Source organism: Atractosteus spatula, chromosome 22, assembly GCF_055471065.1.
Source record: "Atractosteus spatula isolate fAtrSpa1 chromosome 22, fAtrSpa1.hap1, whole genome shotgun sequence".
In the NCBI taxonomy this organism is placed as follows: domain Eukaryota; kingdom Metazoa; phylum Chordata; class Actinopteri; order Semionotiformes; family Lepisosteidae; genus Atractosteus; species Atractosteus spatula.
The window spans coordinates 13,617,520-13,641,208 of NC_142727.1; the positions used below are offsets into that span (position 1 = coordinate 13,617,520).

At 40.8% G+C, this 23,689-nt stretch overlaps 3 protein-coding genes across 10 annotated transcripts in view; 1 reads left to right on the plus strand and 2 right to left on the minus strand.

Annotated features, from left to right (window-relative positions):
* Window positions 1–8,918: 8,918 nt before the first annotated feature.
* On the minus strand, window positions 8,919–14,655 carry sc5d (sterol-C5-desaturase). The gene is made up of 5 exons (XM_088939370.1): window positions 14,599–14,655; window positions 13,530–13,747; window positions 12,513–12,645; window positions 12,268–12,368; window positions 8,919–11,672 (listed from the first exon to the last, which is right to left on the minus strand). Exons 2-5 carry the CDS (start codon window positions 13,737–13,739, stop codon window positions 11,226–11,228), a joined length of 891 nt encoding a protein of 296 aa, XP_088795496.1. The 5' UTR covers window positions 13,740–13,747; window positions 14,599–14,655; the 3' UTR covers window positions 8,919–11,225.
* A 744-nt stretch (window positions 14,656–15,399) lies between these two features.
* anapc13 (anaphase promoting complex subunit 13) lies at window positions 15,400–16,567 on the plus strand. 2 transcript variants are annotated; one of them, XM_088939628.1, is made up of 3 exons: window positions 15,405–15,487; window positions 15,593–15,693; window positions 16,002–16,567. In XM_088939628.1, exons 2-3 carry the CDS (start codon window positions 15,595–15,597, stop codon window positions 16,125–16,127), a joined length of 225 nt encoding a protein of 74 aa, XP_088795754.1. In that variant the 5' UTR covers window positions 15,405–15,487; window positions 15,593–15,594; the 3' UTR covers window positions 16,128–16,567. The 2 variants fall into 2 exon arrangements, with proteins under 2 accessions (XP_088795753.1, XP_088795754.1); XM_088939627.1 differs by having other exon boundaries at window positions 15,400–15,693.
* A 465-nt stretch (window positions 16,568–17,032) lies between these two features.
* arhgap32b (Rho GTPase activating protein 32b) overlaps window positions 17,033–23,689 on the minus strand; it is a 158,235-nt gene continuing 151,578 nt past the window's right edge. For all 7 annotated transcript variants that reach the window (XM_088939377.1, XM_088939373.1, XM_088939372.1 and 4 more), the window contains one exon: window positions 17,033–23,285. In XM_088939377.1, coding sequence (XP_088795503.1) covers window positions 21,000–23,285 — 2,286 coding nt within the window. In that variant the 3' untranslated portion in view covers window positions 17,033–20,999. The remainder of the gene's footprint in view (window positions 23,286–23,689) is intronic.

Below are 23,689 nucleotides of genomic sequence, written 5' to 3' on the forward strand. Positions count from 1 at the left end.
ATAGCCTAAGATCATACTTGGCTGTGCTCATTTGCAAAAATTGCTTTTTTGGAAAAAAGTACAGCTACATATTGCTAGTGCAACACTTGTGACAGATGCCTCTTCTTATCTTAAAAACCCATTTATTTAGATGCCTTCTGCACTTTATCCCTTCAAGAGCAAATGGCTTATGAGATAATATGGGATTAATAATAGAAGATGATGAAGATATAGCTAACATGCTAAATGAATATTTCACACAGGTTTTAACAATAGAAGACTTCAATAACATACCTGATGTTATAGAACAAGCTCCTTAACTGACACGGAAGTTCACCAAGGACTAGGACAGCTAAACCCCAAAGGACTCACCAGGTCCTGATGGTATTTTCCAGTTATATCCAAGGAAATGAGGGATGTTATTCATAGATTCCTATCTAGGACATTTCAATTATTACTTAGACTTGGAACTGTACCCACAGACTGAACAATTGCAGATGTAGCACCACTTTATAAAAGGAGGACAGAACAGAATTAGGAAACTATAGACCAATTCAGTTTTACTTCTGTTACAGGTCACATCCACATTAGAGGATTAAATACTTAGAAACAATGGCATTCTAGGAGATTGCAAACATGAATTTAGAAAGCGAAGATCGTGTTTTAATAATCTGCGACAATTCCAGGAAGGAGAGCAGTTAAGTCTACAGCATCCTATTTAGATTTAGAGAAATCTTTTAATAAGATACCTCAAAAAAAGGTTTATTTGCCCTGATATTTTGTTAAGTTTGGGTTCTAGTGTTCCCCATTGTACTCAGGACTCCATTGTATTCTGTGATGTCTTTTTCCCTTTTTCTGCTATAGTATTTTATTGATAATACAGACATTTCTCATAAAGGGTTTATTCTTGAATAGCTAAAAGAATACAAGACATGCATGTGAATCAAGAACTGATTAACAAACAGGAAACAACAGTGCATCATCTTGAGGGGCTCAACATCTGGACAGATGTAAGCAGGAATGTGCTGCAGGGATCTGTTTTGGGTGCACTGCTCTTCCAGATCTATATCAATCATTTAGATTCTGATATATGCAGCAAACTAGTTATGTCGACAGGAGATCTAAAAATAGAGGGAGTGGCAAACAGAAATTGTTGCAAGGGAATTACAAAGAGACTTAGACAAAATTATGGAATGGGCAGACAGATGGCAAATTGAATTGAACATTAATAAGTGCAAAGTGCTCCACACTGGTAGCAGGAATATACACTTAACATATTGCATGGCTTTTTCAGAGCTGTAGGAAGATACACATGAAAAGGAAATCTGGGTGTTGATTCAGATTCTCCTAGTGGGATGTAAGAAAAACACAAACAGAATGACTAGGGATATACAGGTAGCATGGGATTTAAATGGATATGCTTACTACTGCTTTGGAAAACCTAAGTCAATTACAATATTGGGTTCAGTTTTGGTCACCACACTACCCTTCTCACCATTCCTTCTCCCAGCACGGTGTGTTAAGGAAGAAGCCTGGGGAATAGCAGACCATTAGAACTCTATACATAAGTGATCGTAAGTACAGACAACACTTATCTATTAAACATATTGCTTAATCATGATATTGAACACGTTCCTTTTCAGAATCTAAACCAAGACATGGAATATAGAGCTTCTCTCTGCTATTAAAAGAAAGTTTCCAAGGGTTTGCTTCCTGCAACAAGAAGCAATATTGATGGATTGGTCTGTGACTATAAAGGTGGCCTATGCTGAACAGATTCGCCTATAATCTATATAACCTACATCACTGATTCCATTTTAAGGACAATACATTCCCAGTTTCATCTCCTGTGTCAATTCACATACTGTTTATTTTCGGCTGAAGTGGAAGGAAACCATAAGGGTTCTTTTTTCACAAGTTCTATTATTATATCATTCTTATAAATCTTTGTTATTGAAAAAGTGGCTACAAGAAAAGAACCTTTTATATCCATACACTATAAATCCACTGACATTTCTCTTTTAACATCTTTTAACAGATTCTGCTGGGATTTTTTTTTATTCTTAAGCAGCTGCTTAGTCACTGTTCAGAATGGAGCAGAATAAACTCAGGTGCCCAGCAAAAAAAAACATGAACAACTCTTGTAGAAACATTTTGCTAGACTTTTTTTCCCCCACTTTTCATAATGCGGATAGTGAAATGAAATGGAGAGTGCACCCATTTCATTTTTTAAATGAAGACTTTTCTGGTTTCTATGCCAATTTAAACTGAAATCTTATTTTCAGTTCTTTTAAAATTACCTCCCTTTGTATCCCCTAGCAGAAAAGCAGCATCTTCTGTTTATCATAAAAGTATAGCACAAGTGCACCTTTTCAGAATTTTAATACACGTATGAATAAACAATAGATTGTCACTCCTCAGGGCAGTTTAATGAAGTGGCAGGATAAATTTCTGCAGCTCTGCCTTGCCAGGTAATCGTTTTTGCTCACCTGCTGACTGTAAATGGATGACACGAGGGACCAAAATTGATCAAATGCATCTTTAGGCAAAACAGACATTAATAATGTTTTCAAGAATGGAATGGAGATGGTGGGGGCGGAGGAGGAGGGGGGGGGGGGGGGGACAGTGACTCTGCTAAAAACAAAAACACCCACAAGGTAACATATCCATATTCCAAGTTGCTCAGAGAAAGAGTCGGCTTAATTTAGTCAAAATGGCACGACAGGCAGAAAATGGAACAAGTGTATTATAATTCAGTTATATTAAAAACACAAATTAAACATCTCTGATGTCTAACTGTATCAATATGTATCCAGTCAGGAGGAGTTTAATAATAGTCACCTTACAAAAGCCATTTATTAGCTTTTACCAGCTGTATAAAGCAATGTGAGGAAGAGTCTGAAATGGAATTGGTGACTGTTAAACCTAGAACATAAAGCAACACATTTAAAGAACCCACATTAAAGAAAGCCCAAGAAGAATCCTGAAACCCAATAAGAATGAGTAGTATTTATTTTAGCACAAGACATGCTATATTTCATAACAGCAAAAAATAAATTAATAAAATGAACACATTTAGAATCCATACTACTTATTTCAAACTTCTAAATATGTTATGTTTAAAGAAAGCAATTCTGAGACCATTTGAGACACTGAGAAAGAGCAATATCCAAGGTGTCTTCTAAAGAGCCACTGTTAATAGCCTAAGGCTATTATTGGAAACCAAACAAAGAATGAATTATTCTCCACAGCCACTGGAAGATAGTCTCAGTAGATAAGGATATATTGGTTGAACAGTAGCTCTATACTGCCCTGTACAGTAATCATACTGTGAATTACAAAAGCCAGATGAAAGCAGACAGGCTGCCTTTGTTGATGATAATCCATCTCCTTTTAAGATTTATCATGACAAAAAAATAAAAAGAAGGATATCTGTCACAGCTGCCTTGAATGCAACAGTCCTCTGGCATCTTTTTGAATATTTATAACCAACAAACTTTTAACTTTTAAATGATGTGTTCCTTTACTTCAGTGAGCTGTCAGGATACAAATGAGGCACACAGCATCCCACGCGTTCAAGCACATCACCGGCATAATAAACTCATTTTACACAGCAAGGGATGAAACACAATTCCAAGTTCATATAATATATAATACATGTATAGCTACATTTGAATGAGAAACCAGTCCTAAGAACAGGAAGTGTTACACCAGGGTGTCTCAGCCAGGACATGTGAATGTAGAAGCTAATGTGGTTATGAGTGTGTTTATGGGGTCTCTGTCAGTGTTGTGACAATAATAATTAAAATTAATCTGAACTAGGATGGAGAAACACTTGTTGCCACACTGCATTCATAGCTGTGATGTTATTCTCCTGCTGTTGTGTATTATTCATTATCTGTCCACGTTTTTCAACCAGTTTTAGCAAAACAAATGATTTAACGTGCCTTCACGTAGGTCAGTCTCGGAGAGCTCAGCTTTCTATTTTGTTGTCTTTCTTTCCACCTTGGTAATAAACATTAAAATGAAAAAGAGAATTATGGAAATGTTTTTATCATCTTTATGTCTTTTTTGGCAATGCTTGAATAATTTTCATATTGCAAAATGCCTTTATACTTTGCAACAAGATTTATATAAGGTACTTTAAATGTATTTTAACTGCACGTTGCACTGTCACATTGTGATGTTTTGTAAAAGACCTTGTAAATATTGGAGAGAAGTGCAAAAATGAATTGGTTCTAGTGCTTGAATTTGTACAGCAGCCAACATACAACAATAACATAGCCAAAGCTCTTTGACAGTGGAGAAAAAAAAAAGGTCAAGGTTTTGAAATCATGATTTAGACACTGAATAAAAACCGGTGGAGAATGCAGCCCTCAAAACTAATACTGAGCATTACAACCCTGAAAAAAAGGCTCAGTGGAATATCACCCAATTAACACCCAAGTAGCAGGCAAAACTACCTTTGCTTGCAAGGAACTAAAACTGTATGCTGTATTTCTGTTGGTTTTTCAACCAGAACCGGAGCATCTTTTGCTGTGCACAGGCAATACGGTGACAAAGCCATCAAGTGAATAACAATACTCCAGTTTGACTAGCAAGACATCCCATAAATAAAGCAAATCACCACATTCAAAACTGTCCATTTTTTGTCAGAATGGCCTAATAAGATGCCACTTAAACCTTTATCCAATCCCAATAATGTGCATTTCTCCTTACTTTAAGTGGAGGGGCTGTTAAAAATAATAATAACAGCTATAAAATGGGATACAGCAGCCATGTCATCCACACAGTAGTCTTGTATTTTTAAGTTTGATAACTGCTCTGTAAATGTCAGAGCCTGCAGCCTTGAGTACTGTAGGAAGCAACCACCATTCTTTTCTGCTGTGAAGTGCAACAGGCAATATTAATGCAGCACTCATAGTGGACAACAATGGAGGGAAGGGATACTCAGAGCTCTCACTGCAGCAAGCCAGTCGACGGCGCTGAAGCAACAGATTTTATCTTGAATGCTGCTGCGAGGAAAGAGTACTAGATGAAGGAAAATGAGATGGCTGTAAACCTTGCAGGTCATCACTACAGCTGCAGATAAGGGAAGGAGGCATCTGTACTGAAAGCATAAAACCCTGAGAAATGTTGAGATCTGTACTTTCCTCTTCCACCCAATTCTTACAGCTTTTCAACATAATAAAGGTGAAGATGGCTATCCTTATTATTAGTGTCTTTGAAATACCTTTAGTCTCACAATTCCACAGGCAGTCTTATTGAGGTTTTTCTGAACAACACAAATTCAGCACCTGGATTTTTTTGTACGTGTGATTCTTCACAAAATGTTAGTATCAGAGCACAAAGAGTCCAACTAAGCTGTTGCTATAGAAACTGATTTTGTTTCAGAAGTGGTAGTTAGGCTCAACACACTACCATGAAAGTTATTACCAGTAATTTTCATTTCTGTATTTTTTTTTTCAGTTGTTCCTTAGCTGGGACACTCCACAAATAAATACCACAGGCAGGAAATACAGTAGATACATTTTCACATTTCTCTCATATTCCGGTATTCATTCAAATGCTTGAAATGTGTATATGATATTTTGTTTCATTGGGGAAAAAGCAGAGAATGTCCTGGCGATTACAGTTACTACACGAACAAAAATAACGAATGTAAAAATAAATACTGCAACATAAATCTAAACCAGGGATTCCCACGTTCAAGTTGGAGGCACACATTTTGCCACAGTGTCATGTCAGTCGAGCTCTCATGTGCCTGATTGATCCCTTAATTGAGTTAATAACAGGAATTAGAAATCTTTCTTTTTCATTCCCTGACATGTTGGAGGCTGCCTTTTTATTTTGTCAATGGTTTCCCTTTGTTACATTTAAGGTAACTAACCTTAATCCTTCCAACTTGGGAATAGAAAAAAAAAGAGAGATCTCGAAAAGGTCCATGACAAGAAACCTGACAGTTCAATTAAAGGGGTTTGGCTGGAATAAAAACAAGCAGGCCTGTGTAGAGCCCCAGAGAACCAGGATGAGGAACCCCTGTTCTAAAAAACATACGACATACTCATGTAGTATCATTGCTCTCAAGTGTCTCCTCAAAACACAGTCACTTAGATTGGCCTTGTAGATCACCCAATCCCCAGTGTACTGCTCTTTCACATCTACTGACACATACCATTGTACTGTATATGTATGAGAGACTGTGTTTTGGTACTTATTTAATAATAATAACATCACTTTATTAACCTTTACAATTTCTTGCATTAGGAATGATCTTTTCGCATACCCCAGCTTGCTCTCCATGAGACAGACACACAGATTGGGAGAGAGCCTGGGGTCAGAGCGCAGGGTCTGCCATTGTACGGTGCCCCTGGAGCAGCTGGGGTTAAGGGCCTTGCTCAGGGGCCCAACGGAGTAGGATTCCTCTGCCAGCCACAAGATACAAACCGGCAACCTTCCAGCCACAGGCGCAGATCCTTAGCCACAGAGCCACCGCTCCGCCCCAAACAGTGTAAAAGTGTAAAAGCCCCAGATTTACACTGTATCTCACAGTGAGTATCGCACTATAGTACTCGAGTATTACTGCTTTATGTTGTCATTTCCTCATATAGACATTTGAAGGCCATGCAAGAGAAAAGGATCAGTGAAATGAATATACTGTATGGTAATAGTTCAGGTGGGTAGCTGCGTCAGCATGCGTAGGCTGCAAAGGAACAAGTAATAGGTTTATTCCATGCTGAAAAAAAGAAGAAAGAGAACACAACGTTTCGGCCGTGGAGCCTTCCTGAAGAAGGCTCCACGGCCGAAACGTTGTGTTCTCTTTCTTCTTTTTTTCAGCATGGAATAAACCTATTACTTGTTCCTACTGTATGGTAATGGCTACCTTTCACTGGAAACAAGACAGGAAACTAACCCATTATGGATTTGGGTATATATGTACATTCTGTTAACACGCACTGCATGGTTTCTAGAGGTACATCCAGAATGTGTTGATGTTTGGTTGAAATCTTCCATAACTTTTAAGGTTGTACAAAGCACCGCCAACCACAGACCTGTGTTAAGGACTCGTCTGAGATACTGTACTCAGAAGCTCAGAATATATACTGTACTGTAGATCTTACCTTGGGAATCTATATGTTCTTTATGTCTTATTCTGTGTCAGTACCACTGCACATTCCTCTGCAGCAAGTCCATAGCATGCGTTGCTCAATACGCAGACTCTGTGAATCTACAGATAAGCACAGATATTTTTTTTTGTAGGCACTTGCCATATAAACAGTATTTTTTAAAATGTTCCTTAAGATGCATCTTTGCTCATTATATTATGTATTCGTCTATTGCATGCTGCAATCTTTAAAAGGAATGAGCGCATATGAAGTAAGATTAAGTATCTGAACAGTTAACCACGGAACTAGCCAGCTGCGAAGAGCTGTGCCTTCATCATTAAAGTTTATGTGAAATAGACAGCTCTCACAAGTCTTGCCCAAACGGAAGAATAAATCTCTTCTCTTATACGACATCGCCCTCTGCTGCACTGAGCGCTGAAAAATTCTTGGTAATACAGTGATAGCAGGAAATTTAAAAAAAAACGTGATTTGAGAAGTAAATGTGACCAAATATAAGTACACATTTTGACATTCAACTTTTCTAATAGATATCTTCTATTCCCTAATGACAAAACTAATTGCAGTACGCTGAACAAAGTTTTTACATTTGTAGAAGGGTCATGCAGTTTCGAAAGTAGCGACGCACATTCTTTTTTAATTCTAAATTCCTGACCCCCCGATACATATGATTATTGAATAAAAAACTATAAATTCTTACTTTGATTGTATAATTACCCAACATTGGCTTCTTCATTCCGCTGAGAATTTTGCAATCAGAACACACGTGACTTCACAGGTGCAGGGTACGTGGGCTAATTTATTTTGGCTGGTAGGGCCTGGAGTTGTTGCAAGCTGTTTTTCCATCAAATTTATTACACCGGTTTCTGCAGAACAACGTTCAACAGGGTTTTGCAAATTTTTTGAGTTGTGTGCGATTTTAGTTTTAGGCTGTGGAAATCACGAAGGGACATCTCGTTTAACTTGCTGTTCTTCCCTAAAAACTTTTTGTGTTTTGTGGTTCATTTCCGAGTTAATCTCTTAACTCTTAAATTCTGTATTCTTCTGATCACCTAACGCCCCTTTTATTTACTTCTTTAGCTCGGACACCAGGGACATCATCTTGTTCTTTTTCTAACGAGCAGTGTATGCGATACATTTTTCATTAGGAAGGCATATTTTCATAATGCTAACAATAGGAGCGTTTACATGCATATTAAATTCCTATTAGTATTCCGGATAGTTAGTATTTGAACAATGTATCCAGAATACAGAATGACAACATTGTTTAATAAGTATCGTATTCTGTACAAGGGAGTTTTTTTTCCTGTAGCAGAACCTTCAGAATTCAATATATACTCATATTTTATTACTTTGCTTTTCCAACACGCACGGTCTTTTCTTTGCTGTTTTGAATATTTATAAGTTGTTGCACAAACATGCCATTACAGAAATCCCTCCTCATTTTCCACTTAACCTAACGTTAACTGGTTAGCTCTTTAAAGCAAGCTCCAAAATAGTTTTGAGTACTTTTACATTTTTTTTATTTCCTTCAAAAGTTAGTCTCTGGAGAAAGTAATTAAATTCACTATTATTTACATTTATACAATATTTGCTGCCTTGATGTCTAAACGTCTGCGCACTGTAGTACTGTACTATACATCTGGGATTTAACTGGAGGAACATTAAGGTCTTTCAAAGGAAAATAAGAGCATACTTTAGTCAGGTGCATTATTTTAGTAGCATAAATTCACAGATAAAATTACTGTTGACCTACAGTATGTTATTTGGGTCTGCATAGTTCTTTCACTAACAAAAATCAAACATGATTCATAGTGTAGCCATTGTCCAATTTAATTTTCTTTTAGGAAATTGTTATACGTTATCTGCCAGTGATACATGACTCAAAAATCAAAAAGGTTGGAAGGAAGTGCTATTGCAAATATAGGCATTGCCTATAAACCGACCAGTCACTTCAGAGGTTTGCTTTAATCTTTCTTCTTCACAAATATTTCCTCTAATTTTTGTGTCTTCAACTTCCAAAACACACAGAGATATCAATGACAGCCACTTTGGTCCATATAGTACTTACATGAAAACAAGCTTCAGCTTCAGAAAAAAATATTACAGTACATTCTTTTTGGCACACACTAAAGACATCATTCCCAAGCCATCTTTGACATCTTCTTTTGTTATAGAAAAAGGTTATTTTTAAAAAAAACAAACATCCCCATCCAATAAATGTATTTCAAACTACAGTGATTTAATAAATTATTACATATCTTACAAAGTTATACAATTATGTTCAAAATTTTTCTAGTATTAGAGTTTTTGATAATTTGTCAAAAATCTTTCGATGAAGTCAAACTTTTTTTCTAGGCACAAAACTAAATCCTCTGACATCCAGGCAACATTTCAAGAATGGCAACAGTCATGTCACACTGACAACAAAATAATAATGTAAAGCCAAGCACAATTTTCAGAAGAGGCAACAATAATGGTTACAGTATGATTGTTAATGATTCAACCAAGTATTTTTATTCTATTTAACTCTTGGTTTCACACCTTTATAGCAGCATTTTATAGAGACCTTCTGATAAATGTTCAGTTAGAAACTCAAAACAGTTTTTTTTAAGAGCCTTGTAGCTTGTTCTTATTTTTACCTCTTTTAAAAACTGTGCTGTGTTACACTGGTCTGCAATGAGAAAAATAACCATTATTCATTACTGTAGTCTCCATCTGGCGTTATACACCACAGGAGATCCAGAGACCACCTGTTCCTAATTATTACCACATTTGTTCCATTTTATTTTCCTTTAAAAATCCTATAATCTGACAATGACACAAAAAACAAGTCTTAACGGATACATAAACAATCTGGAGAGAGCAGAGTTGAGCATTTCAATCATGTGCTAGGAATGACATCAGGGAAGCAAAGACTGGGTACACCCGCACATTCTTACAGTTATGTTTTGTCTTTTTCGGGATTATTCCTTCTCAGGGTTACACAAAAGCATCTCCCACCTTCACAAAAGGCAATCATCAGACAAATTCCCCAACAACTGTTCTTACGATTACAAAGGTCCAGAGCTAATGTTCAACCGATCCCTTTATCTTTTTCTGCAGTATAGTGCACTTTGTTTTTGGATGTGGTTGCTTCTATATAAGAAATTATTTCGCATTAACCAATTAAGGACACCCACATTTTCTGACACCCATAAAAATGGCCCAAGTGAGAAGCCATACTCTTCTCTTGATATTTTGTACATTTATTGATGCCAATAACACTTCAGATAATCCTTTCCAAAGGCCTTACTTTTATAGTTCCGAGAATACACCTATATGTTTCTGTCCAGTCTACTAGAAATGTTAGTGATTCTCTTCTATTTAAATTCATATTTCTTCTGAAAGGACACACTATAGAAGATAAAATTGTTTCTTACTGCTGTCCTGCATCTAGTAAAACATATGTTTAGGTAACTAGATTGAGTTAAGTTTTTATTCAGCCAAACTATATTGAAAATGTATATGGGTGTGAGAATCGTATGGAGTTTTGTATGGAATGACACACATTTCTAGTGACTATGATTGGTGATAGTTAACCAGCTCAGCAGTGACAAGGTGGACTGCGGAGAAGCAGGCAGAAGGAAGCATGGTTGCACTGTTTGCCGATTAAAGAATTCGATAAGAAAGAAATTGATCACAATGCTTCCCAGTACTGGTCCTTGATGCCCACACACCTGCTGGTTCATGTTCCAGCCCAGCTCTTGGTTATTGAAACCTTGACAGACTAAGGATTAAACAATTTCATTGTTTTCAACTCTTGAAAGTGTTGGGAGACTCTTTTAAACTATGGCAGTGTGCAAGTCACACATAGGATTCCCAAATTTCTAAACGGAACAAAACCATTCAAGCAGCTTACTTCAATTACATCTTCAATCGAGTAATTAAACCTGGTTGGGTAATGAAAACCAGCAGGTATCTAGGCCTCCAGGACCGGGACTGGGAACTCTTTACACTAACATACCACAGCAGTCCACCTGAATACCCAAAAAGGCAACATCATGTTTGAGGGGAAGGTCTACAAATTGGCCACGCTGCCCCGCATTGACTCATGGAGCACAGTGCATTAAACCACTGGTACTATTTGTTTTTGTGGCTCATTGAGTCCCCATTGGAATGGCCACTGTTGCTACTGCCCAGCTTGCCTTCTCCTCTCAGCTTACTGAGGACGTCATGAGGTCCTTTGCCCTGGTAAGAGGAGGGGTGCCGGTAGGATCTCCCGATGCGGTCCCAGAGGGTGAAGTACTGGCCGTAGTTGTAGTCAAAGAACAGGTGGTGGTCGGTATGATGGGCTGAGCCGTTGATGATGGGCTGCAGGAGACTGGGGACGCGGTAGTCCCCATCGTGGATGGAAACAGTCCAGACATTCACAAACACGTACAGCCCCAGGTAGACCACCTTGTGCAAAGGGAAGAGGAAGGGGTAGATGTGGTAGGGCAGGCCCTGCAGAAACCCATCCACAGGGTGAAAGGCATGGCTGGCGAAAGGAGTAGGGATCTTCCATACGTGGTGGGGCTTATGGAAACACTGTAACGAATACAAACACAAAATGGTGATAAAGCAGGACTGCCAACAGCAGAAGACCTGATGACCTGCTGTTCAAAACGTTTGGGAATTGCAACCTTTCTGGACCTGTGGCATTGCTCAAAGCTAGGGAGGGGGACAACTAATCATCGCACGGAATTCGCTTTGATGTTGTTGTTGTTGTTGTTGTTGTTGTTGTTTTTTTAATGCATCTAATGCAACGAAAAAGAAGAAGCTTGGTCTCTTCGGGAAATTATGAAAGGAATGAGAACCGCAGATTAGTGTAAGAAATGCAGGCATACAGCAGGCATCGAGACAAAGGAAAAAGCTTTCTAAAGTCCAGTGGGATTTCCTGAGAGACAAAATGGTGATAGCTGATTGAGTGTTAGTTAAAAAGAAAACAAAATGGTCACTACAATACAGAGTCTCAAAGCTCTTTCATACTTTATCAACAAGGCATAAGCAGGATTTTATATATTGCTCTAAAGCATGTGCAGATATTGTCATAACTTTTTATCAGACACAGATATATAACAGTATAATCATGTGACAGCACTCTTTTTGTCTGCATGCACTGCAGGCTTGCAGTCACCATTACCTTGTAAATGAGTTTGTGGTGCAGAAACCGATGGATCCAGTAGATGCACATATCCGTGAAAAACAAAAAAGAAATCATGCTGAGGATGACTCCAAACCAGCCTGCAACACAGAGCAATAAAAAGCTTGTAAAAGTCACTTTGTGAACATAACCCACAAGATCTTCACAGCACACGTCCTGCATGTTCGTGTGTTGGTTCAAAAAGGAATGCACCCCCCCCAACATCCATTATAGCAGTATCCTACCATATGGAGAGTCGCTGATGTTGTCATAGAGCTTGCTGAAACCTCTGACCTCTGCAAAGAACAGGGCGACTGTGGGAATACTGATCCAGGGTAAGGAGCTCAGGGCATACTTGATCTCCCGGCACACCTGATTCTGCATGGAAATACACACAGGCTGTCAAACGTGCAGGCAAGAAAAAACAATTAAACACATCAACATGATTCAAAATGTGTACTCCAGCTTCCTCACACCTCCCGGTGATTAGCTGCTTATCTCTCTTTGGCTATGCTCAACTGCCCATCCCATGACAAAAAGGAGTGGAGCCCTTTCCGCTATGGTCCACTTTGTACAGAGCAGCTCTCTTACAAACACCTCCAGGGGTCAGGTGAAGAGGATTTTATTAAAAATGTGCGGGGCAGTGACTCTCAACCAAAGGGCCATGAGCTCACATCCTGAGTGGGACACTACAGTCAGATCCAGTTTGCAAAGTACTTCACTCGATATTACCGTCATTACACCAGAATGCCCTGCTATCTTAAGCTGTACTCAATAGGTTATGACTCGGAGCAGTGGTCAGAGATCAAGGCTCATAACTAGCAGTTTGTGGGTTCTGGTACACTGCTGTCGGGCTCTTGTGCTCTTGTGCCTGAATTGCTCCAGTACGATACCCAGTTATATACAGTAAATGAGTGCGAATCTAAGCTGCTTTGGATAAACATATCATTGTAACTAAGAATTCGCTCATAACTAATTTGGATTAAATAAAGCATAAAGAATAAATAATTCAAAATAGTAACATTACAGCTAAACTAAAATCCATATTGTGGCACCTCACAAAGGGCACCACTTATCTCTTCAGTTTTCTGATGATTTAATATTAGAGGCAAGAGTTGGATAATTTAATTGTTTTAATAAAAGAAAGGTTAGATGTCACCAAGACTAAAACAGTAAGTGCTGTGCTTTACGCACAATGAATGAATCAGAAAAGAGATCATCTGTATTGGGGGTGTGTGTGACAGATCTTTTTTATTGTGTACCTCAAGAAACTGGGGGTGCTTCATCAGGCTGTGGTCAAAGATGAAGTAGAAACTCAGAGCTCCTAGAACCAGATAAAGGAGGGCGGCACCCAGGTTGGTCACCAACATCAGGCCAATGATCTGTCGAAGAGGCTCATCCTCTGGCCATGTAGAGGGGTAGATGTAAGGCGTGAAGAAATAATAGTCTGCATAATTCAGCACTAGATCCATTGCTTAACCTGTGAAAACAAACACGGACAATACAACCTGCACAGTGCACAGAGAGATATACTGTACCTCACACGTCACACACACTGTACAAAGATACACACCAGCCGTCAGTTTCGCATTATTGCATTGTCTCTAATGCCATTTTGTAGCAACAAAACGTACACTTATTACAGTGTGAATTAGTCCAAGCTAGTTTACGAAAAATAAAAAGGCACGGTTCTTTTGACAAAAATCTTACACAAGGCGAACAGAAAAGTACTGGTGTAAAAAATTATAACGCGGATATATAGAAAATGCACGTCTTTCTTTCTTGCTTTTGTAAAAGTTTTGTGTTAATGCAATTCTTTGATTAGCTAATGAAATAAGGTGTCGTGCTTTCAAAGTTTCACGTAAAAAGGCGACATCGTCTTGCACTATCAATTTTTCAATAGCAATAATTCAAAAGACCCGAATACTTTGATCTGAGGTTATAATAAAACATCAAAGGTGTATTTTAATTACGCTAAGGCACAATATAGCTTAATAAACCAATGCACTGACAGCACATTCGCAAATCTATCAAGCACTTTAATTAAGCTTAAACTCCACTGTTTCCAACTTACAGTAACACAGGTAGAAATGTGTTTCCAACAAAATGAACAGCTACTATATCAACACTACCTAGCCTCTGAAGTTGAAATACTAGTCCGCAACTGCGCATCCAAAGCTCAGCAATCGAATAAGACTGCTTAAAAGAATAACGATCTTAATTGTCTCATTCATTTGAAGCGAAGGTTAGCTGACTTCGGTAACAGCATACTGTACAAACGATCCTTTAAATAGACAAAAAACACAAACTTGCTCGGAAATTCAACTATACCTGCTTAGGTGCATTAATCTACCATCACAGGAATACTGCGTGAGTGAACTAACCAATCGCCACCCTCTGGCAGATTAAAGACCAAGGCACAATATTTTCTGTCACCCAATAAAAGCCCAGTGTCGAGAAACGCATGTTAGTCTATTCAATTTGATTGGATTACAGTCTGGTCTGACTGTGATGTAAAAACAGCACCATTGATTTAAAGAGCCATAGTTTCTGCGGTAGATAAAGTATCGATAAGGTAATATACAATAGGCGCAAACGAAAGCATTGATCATGTGAATGATCTTCCACAGCTACATAATTTTCTGAAGGAGGAGCATATTCCACACATTTCGTTAATATGCTGTATGTGTGCGAGCATGATAGGGCCTTGAATATACGGAGACCTGGTATTTAAACAAATATATAAATGGCGTATTTAAATAAAAATGCCACATGCAAAAATAAACCCTTAAAAATCCATCGTCGAGTCGTGTTGCTTTAACAAATAAGCGTTCCCTCATTAAACGTTTCACAGTACCTTCACAGAAAATATAGGGAATATAATTTTGCCATCTGAATAATCGTGCGCTTGAATCTTCATTTAAGGATACAGCCTATCCTGGTACCTTTGCAAGGGCGAAAACGCTGTAATGTTCAGTAAGATTATTCAAGAATTATTGCAAGCCTTTTCCAAATACGCGCCCTCAAAACCAGAGAGAAATAAGATATTAAACTTACAGTCATCTATAGTCTAGGAACCCTTTACTAGAAACGCACACATCCGGGGGGAGGAAGTATTTTGAAGGACATAAAGCAGTGACGTTCAACTAGAGCGACGAAGGAGGATGCGTTTGTCGCATTAACGTGTTGACAAGTTGTCTTTAAACAGAAAAGGTGTAAGGTAAGCGTAGATTTAGACTCCACAGAATTAAATACTCCTGCCTTCTCGTAAGACGCAGTCACCAGATTAATACAACAAATCGGGTCTGACTGTGGCTTTGCGCAGCGATGGACAGCGAAGTTCAGCGCGATGGAAGGGTGCTGGACCTGATCGATGATGCCTGGAGGGAAGATCGATTGCCTTATGAAGACGTCACCATCCCGCTGGTAAACTGGATCGTTTTTAAATACACAAGATTAAATAAATCTGGAGATATCCCGGTGGGAGTTTACTCTCACCTTTAAGTTTGAATGAACTAATTGCACGTTTCCTTCTGAAGTGCACCCCTTGTTTAATGTGCAAATTACATAATCCTCGCGTTACAGACGATAAGTGTAGGTAAGGAAAGAAGAGAGCTGCAGATTTAATCACTGCAGTACAGTGCGACGCCAAGCGGGTTAATTATTCGGATAGTTTAAAGTAGTTTGTCGGTGGAGAACATGGAATGTGATCTTGCATTTTTTTTCTGGTCCAGAGTGAACTTCCTGAGGCAGAACAGGACAATGGTGGGTCAACCGAGTCAGTTAAGGAGCAGGAGATGAAATGGTCAGACCTGGCACTCCAGAGTCTTCACGAAAACACACCGAACACGGGCAGCTAGCGCACTGACCTGCAGCTCGGAACCGTCCCGGTTGTCTTTTATCCCGGCTGGCTTTTTACCAGAAGAGAGAACAACAAAATCTTTATCAAGGAAATAGTTGGACTGTCTGTTCGACTGGTCTTTCACCGGTCCCTTCACAACGAAAACATACTCGATGTGTTTAGAATGTTATTTTGGTTACACGAATCACGCAGTGTTCTGTGACCTGTCGGATGTGGAATAATGTAAAATTGCAAGTGTTACTGGTGTATGATGGGGGGAGTCTTCGCAAGTGTCAGTTTTTATTGCTGTGATCACTGCAGTCTCTAGACAAAGCCCTAATTGCTGGGTATTGCAAAGGCCATAAATGACAGACTGACCGCAATGTAAAATGAAATTGCAACTGTGATGATCAATGTTTTTAAACCAACTTACACATTAAAGGATTGAACTATGTGAAAGTGTAGATTCCTTGGAGCCTGGCCAGATGTCTTCCAAACTTTGTGCATTTATTGAAATTAAAGATATATACTGATGGGGGGAAAAAAGAAACACAACACCTTCTCCTCCACACTCTGGCCCTCCCGTCTGCGTGGAACAGGCTGAAGAGTGACTCAACCATGAAGAGGACCTGATGCCACTGCTGACGAGTCCATCGCAGCCTCTGTCTGGCCCAAGCCAGTCGGCTGTGACGTCTAGGAGGTGTGAGCAGAGGGCCTCTGACAGGTCTCCTTGCTCTAAGGCCAGCAGCAGTACGGACGGCAGATCTGAAACGATCTCTCAGAGGACCAGTCTGATGTGTCGGCCGTGCCCTGGTGTGGTCACTCGAGGGCGACAGCTATTCTATTTTAAAAGTAGTGCTGTATAATGAAACACTGGAATAACAATTTCCACTATTACAATTAAATTGCACACACACGTTGTGACTTTTTCCCATTGTTTTAATTTTTTGTCCATTCTTAATATTGTTTATCCAGATTACACTAGTACAGATTTTTAGAAGAGAACGTCAGTATTGTTGCCACACTGGCTGTTGAACAGATTCATAAATAGTTTTACAATGCAGTGTCCCTTTTTCAAATGGAAACCCCAATGTTTTAATACAAAAAGATCAGGGTGGCACTGGTTCTATTTTTAACAGTACATGAACTCTGCACTACAAGATACGATGACTCCAGCTACTGGTTGGTGGAACAATTGCGCTGGCATATATGAACCAGTGTGGAAGAGTGATGTTCCTTTCCTAACAAAAGTCTTTAGAATTTACAATACAATCACTGTTTATAGGGAAATCAGTCCATAATCCAACATACAGTAAAGGCATGAGTCATTTTAACTTTGAACTACACCATGTGTCCTTTATATTAAAAATAACTGATTTTGATAAAAAACTGATTATATTTCAGATTTGTTAGAAAATACAGGTTCTCTGTAAAAAATATGCTAGTTCTTGCAACAATGGCAAATAAATTAGCGATTGGCAACTAACACTCAGAAGATCTGCTTCTCCCTTCTAGCAAATTAGACATACTATGGTTTTGAAATGAAACGTTTCTAACGTATTACTATTGAGCTATTTGTATTTCTTCCTAAGTGCCAGTAATTTATATTCTAAATGGATTAAGACACTTATTGCTTGCTCATTTTCAGTTATTGTTGAATGCAAAATAATGTAACTTCAAATACTTGGGAGCAATATACTGGAAACAGTTTTGATGTTGCAGCCAGGTGAAACTAACCATTCTGAAATAATGTACAACACAAATTTTACATTCAGGGTTATTTGCTTTGCAGACACCTTTAAGTAGGTAAGGTGACTGATAGTTGGCCACTACTGCATGATCTTAAGCATTTGCATTAAACTAAATGCATCGATCCCTTTTCATTTCTAAAACTGTGCAGACGTCCAAGTCAGTATCTGGACCAAAACGTTACTGTTCCATGTACGTTGATGACAGCTAATTGAACAGTTTTCCTTTAACTTTCATGTCCCGTATCTGTCATTAAATCAATCCAAAATGGGCTGTTGTACTCGGCACTGTGCACTTTGTTATGTAATGCATACTGACAGAAGCAAAGACATTAGAATACGTCTCTTTATCTGTAAATATGAAAAAAAAAAAACAGAACTTAAATTATATACTGTCAGAGTACATGACAGCAGGTAAGCAGCAACATAAAGATCCGGAGATGCCAGTGGACTTTAAGACCACAGAAGATCTTTACAGAGTGATGTACAAATCTGATGCCAGCATTCAGGTCAGGGAACCGTGTTGAAACTATGGGCTCATTTAAGTAGTAGACTTCTTATTCCATTAAACTACAAGCAACCAAACAAGGCAGGTGGGTCAGTTAGCTTCTACTCATGTATAGCCTTAAGTTCTCAAGTTCTTTTGTTCACATTGAAAATAAAATCTTCCTTAGTTTTTACTGCTCTTTTTTTCCTCGCCCATTATATATTTCTATACATAGGAATTCAATCGAATCTGTTTTTTTTATCAAGTGCCACTGTACAATCACTGTATTGTTCATTATGTCTGCTAGTCTAAGGTAATCTGAATTTGAAAAAGTAACACTGCATTCTTCCAACAAAATGCTTCAACAGTAAATATAAAAACAGCATAAATAAAATTTTAATTCACCGCAAATCAAGAACATTAAATTTCTTCATTTATGTATTAATATCCCACAATACAAGTTTTTAATATTTTCCAGTACATGAAACGAGATGTTTTCACATTGAGTACAGGACTATGTGGGTGTTTAGCCAGTCTCACCCTATTTTAGGGAGCAAATAGTCTTAAATGTGGGTTGGGGGTGGGTTGCTTCCGAATTGTATAATGCCAAGGGATGCTTTCTGCTAGTCAGCAGACATCTTTATCTGATAACAGCAAAATTTAGAGGACTTCACATACATAAGACACACACACACAAATGTTATGTAGAATATTAAGATTTAATTATGAGCCTCTGCCGTAAAGTGTTACCATTTTGTAGGTAGTGGCAAATGGTCAGGCTTATTATGCAAATGAAAATATAAGGGTGAAAACATAAAATCAAAATATTAAAGCCAGTAAACACCTACCCCCCCAAAAAAAATGCATATTACATACAGAAGCAATAACTTACAACTATGTTAACACAGCAAGGAATGCACTCACTGCCTTTTTTAAGGGGCAGCGACTTAATGGATATTAATAAAAAGAAATTGTGAGTTTTTCCCCCCAAAAGGGAAAGCTAAAGAAAAGCGGAAAAAATAAGCTTAAAAATCATTCTGATAAACTATTATTTTAAGCCACAAGACCATCCACATACCTTACCTGGAATCACAAGCATAACTTACACAAACATGTGGCTTGACTGTTTTGAAAAAAGACTGCATCTGACATGAATTAGAAACTCCTGTGACGTGATGAGCTCTCTTGAATTTTCACAGTGACGTACGAGCTTTATTCTAGATCACTGTGCATTGTCACCGGAATGCACAGAAGGATATAGGATATAGGAAATGAGAAGGTTTATCTTAGCGCTCCTAGCATTCACAATTACACAAAAGATTTTTAATCCTTAATCATCAAAGTCAAATTAGAAAAACCACAAGATCAATTCACTCATTAAGAGATCTAGGATGACAAAACCAAAACCAGATGATACTGGACTGGGGCCAAGTTCATGCAAAAAAACAAGGATTTTAGGCTTTAGGGTCCAGTGCTACTGCTACTATAATGGCCACCAACATATCAAAAGTGAGAAATTACATACTGTTTTAGATGCAGATGCATGGTATACATTTTTATGACAGCACCTTCACAAGTGAAGAATAGTAAAATAAATGCACTTAAAAAAATAACAAATGGCAGCCTTCCTTGTTAATAAATTGGGTTTACTTGTATCAACACAATATAGCCAACTGATCAGAAATGGATCAAAAGAACACACTACATTGTGATTTCAATCATCAATACTACTAATAATAATATCAATGCCAAAAATATTGTAAGTTAGGCTTTGCAACACCCTTTCTATAGAGATGGCATATTCTTATTCAACTAAATCAACCTCCTAACATTTGGTCCCTCTTGTTTAAAATGGTTTTGTAGTAAGCTCCCACAAACATTTCAGTTTATCTGTAGTCTTTTGCCACGCCCTCAGAAAACAATGCACCAAGAACATGAAAGACTGCTTAACACATTGTGTCAAAACAGACCTCCCAGCAAGTGAAGGATTGCTGGCCTGCTTAAGGATCTTGCATCCTCTTTTTTTACTAGCTTAGAAATGGCAGATTACTTTACTCTAGGCCCCCAACCCAGTGTGATGAAAGATTTAAAGACTGTCCTCCTTAAATACACCCCTTGGTCCTGTACACTGTAAAGGAGGGAGGTCACAATGAGTTATACAGATTACCTCCCTGAACACGTTGTAACATCCAGATGGTACACAATGGAGAGCAAGGTGGTACAAGGAACTGGTCTGTAATACAGACTGGACATGCATTTCTAAAATGCAAACCTTTTTTTCTCCCCCCACCCTCCCCCTTTTCTTAAAAAAGAAACAAACAAAACAACAGAAAAAACAAAAACCCCTTTAGCCAGTAGTTTGTTGTTTGCTCCCCCCCCCTCTGTAAACTATACATAAACACCCCATTTTTTAGTAAGTCACAGCTGTGTGGCATTATAGACAACGGAAGAAACTATGGTACATTCGGTTCATTATAAAGTCTTTTGCGTTTTTTTGGTGCTTTTTCCCCATTTCTTTAAAAAATACAAAAAGAAAAACGAACAGGTGACAGTCCACTGTCCTGCAGAGGCTGCTGATTTTTAATCTTTAAATTTCACCTATTTTTATTTGTTAACTACCAGTTTCTTTAGGTCTTAAACTCCCTGCGTAGATCTCTTACTCGGCATGGATCTCTGCTTCGGGCCTCTGCAGGGACAACTCTGTCTGAATGAAGGCGCCCTGCCCCAGGGCGGTAGAGTATGTCCTGCTATTGTGGGAGGGTGCAAAACTAGGAGGGGCGAAGCTGCCAGCACCCACCACGAGGGTGCTGCCCCCTCGGGTGGGCACAGCAGCTGGCTGTGTTTGGGGCTGAGGTAAAGGATGATAGTCATCCAAGTTATCGTACTGCGACAGCACGGTCATGGTGCTGTGCCGCTTGCCGTGCGGCTGGTAAGCGTATGGCACTCCATGGTCCCTATCTACGTTGTCCTGGAGATGAGGAGCAGGGTTGGGGGGGTGATGGTAGTGCGGATGAGACCCTCGGAGGCTGTGAGAGCGCTCAGGCTTGGAAGGGGCCACGGGTTTCACAGGGACTGCCTGCGGATCTTCGTCTGGGTAGCCGCCAGTGGTTTTGATCCTCACCATGTGCCTGTCTTGCTCAGGCCGCTCATAGCGGGTCTGGTAGCTTCTGGCCTCCAGGTGCTCCTGCCAGTGCCTACCGCTGTTGCTGCTACCGCCGCCGCCGCCCATTTGGTCATATTCCCCTTGCCCATTCTTGGGATCCGGGCGATTCAACTCTTGCTGCTGCTGCTGCTGCTGCTGCTGCTGCTGCTGCTGGGGAAGACTGCGTTGTGGTGGCTGTGGCTGATGTGGATGGTGCTGCAAGGTCTGGACATTCCTGGGGCCGCTCTGCTTCTGCGGGACAGCCGTCTTGTCACTCAGTCCGTTGCCCTGGTAGTGCTTTTCGAGCTCCACACACGAGAGGACCTCGTTGTCGGACAGAGGGTGCCGCAGGGAGTGCTGCGTCGCCGTTGGCCCGCCGTACCGGCTGTCCTTCACCTCTGCTGCCATCAGCACGGCTTTTCCGGGGTCTGACTTGCTTCGGAGGTGCAGGATCTCCACACCCCCCAGATCCCCTTGCAGGACTGGGCCCACGTTATCGTACTGCGACATCACCGGCGCCTTGGCCTTCTGCCGTGCTCTGCTCTCGCGCCGAATGGAGTGCATGCGAAGCTTCTCGGCTTCCTCTGGGTCCCAGGCCAGATAGACGGGCCCTCCCTTGACATCAGGAGACGGGGGCATGTCGCGACTCACAAAGCTGTGCTCTTTTCCTGGTGGCACAATATGCCTCGACAGGTAGTGGTAGCCCGACTTTCCACCCACCCTGCCCAAGTGCGGGGCCAGGTCACGGCTGGTGAGGGAGTGAAAGTGCCGCAGCCGAATGGTGCCGTAAGGGTCCACGTCATAATAGGGAGCATCCAGAGGGTTAGCACCCGAATACGGGCTGTAGCGATAGTGCACCCGCCCATTCTCGAAATAGGGCTGCAGCTGGGTGACGTGGTAGTCTGACTGCGACGTCTGTGTGTAGGGTTTGTACTGGTAGACCGGGCGTTGGTAATAGAAAAGTTCGTCGTCCGGGGGGACCTCGGTCCGGGAGATGGGCACCGAGCGGACAGCTGTCGGTGGCGCGTGGAGAGAGTGAACTCTGCGGATCGTCGGGTACGCCGCCGCCCCGTCACCGGGAGAGTAACCCAGCCCGCGATGGCCCGAGGGTCCTGCCGCGGGGCTGTATTCTCCCCTGTGCGGAACCCGGGACTTGATAGATTGATGGAAGGACTTGGGACCCAGAGTGCTGTAGCGACCATCCACCCGAGCGCTGTAGAGGACCTGGGGCTCCGGCTTGGAAGGGTAGGATAAGTGCGGCGGCACGCTCTCCGGCCGGTAGTGATACGGCGCAGAGGGCTGGCCGGCGGCAGAGGCGGAGGCGGCGGCACGATGATGGTAATAACCTTCCCCGACAGGCTCTGGGGCGGCCTCTGGTTTCGAGTGGTAGAGATAGACCTGCTGGAGGGCAGACGATTTCCGGGGGGGTGGCGGCGGCTGCGGCAGGGCTTCCTCCACCGAGGCCGGCATGGAGGCCTCCGTCAGGATGGTGTGAAAGTTGGAGGCGTTGGCGGCTTCGGTGCCGGAGAGGGCGGCGGCGGCCAGCCTGCTCTCGATGGAGCGCACGGGCGGGGCGGGCGGGGCGGGGCCACAGGAGTGATACAGAGGAAGGGACTCTGCCCGAGGGTGAGGGGCGGGGGGCTTGGCCGTCTCCCGAGACTTCTCCGCGGGGTGGGGGGGCCCGGCCGGGGCAGGGGCTGAGTGGGCAGCCGGGGGGGTGGAGTGGGACTGTGTCGCCTGGGCCGGGAGGTCAGCATGCTTTGGCTGAGGCTGAGGAGGAATCCCTCCTGCTGTCTGCATCTAGGAAGGAAAAGAGAACAAGACGCCTGTTACGTACACCGAGACCCGTTTAAGAAAGCAGGCTGGTTTCTACACTTGAGCAATGTGGGTGAAGGTGAGGTGAGGCCAATTCAGATACTGACATGGTATGAAGATTTGAAAGATTTATGCATCTTAAAGACAGGGGTGGGTATCCTGTTCTAACAAAACTGATGCTTCTGATGCTTTAATCAGATTAAAGCAGATGCTTTAACCTTTAATCTGATGCTTCTGATGCTTTAAAGGGAATGTTTTCTTTTTTGTGATATATCTGCATTACTTTCAGTTTCAGAAATGCCATCAGGAGGAAGAAACAAGCAGAGTACCCAATGAGCCGCGGTTTACGAAGGCACTTTGAAGATTAGAATTCAATTGGCATTTCCATT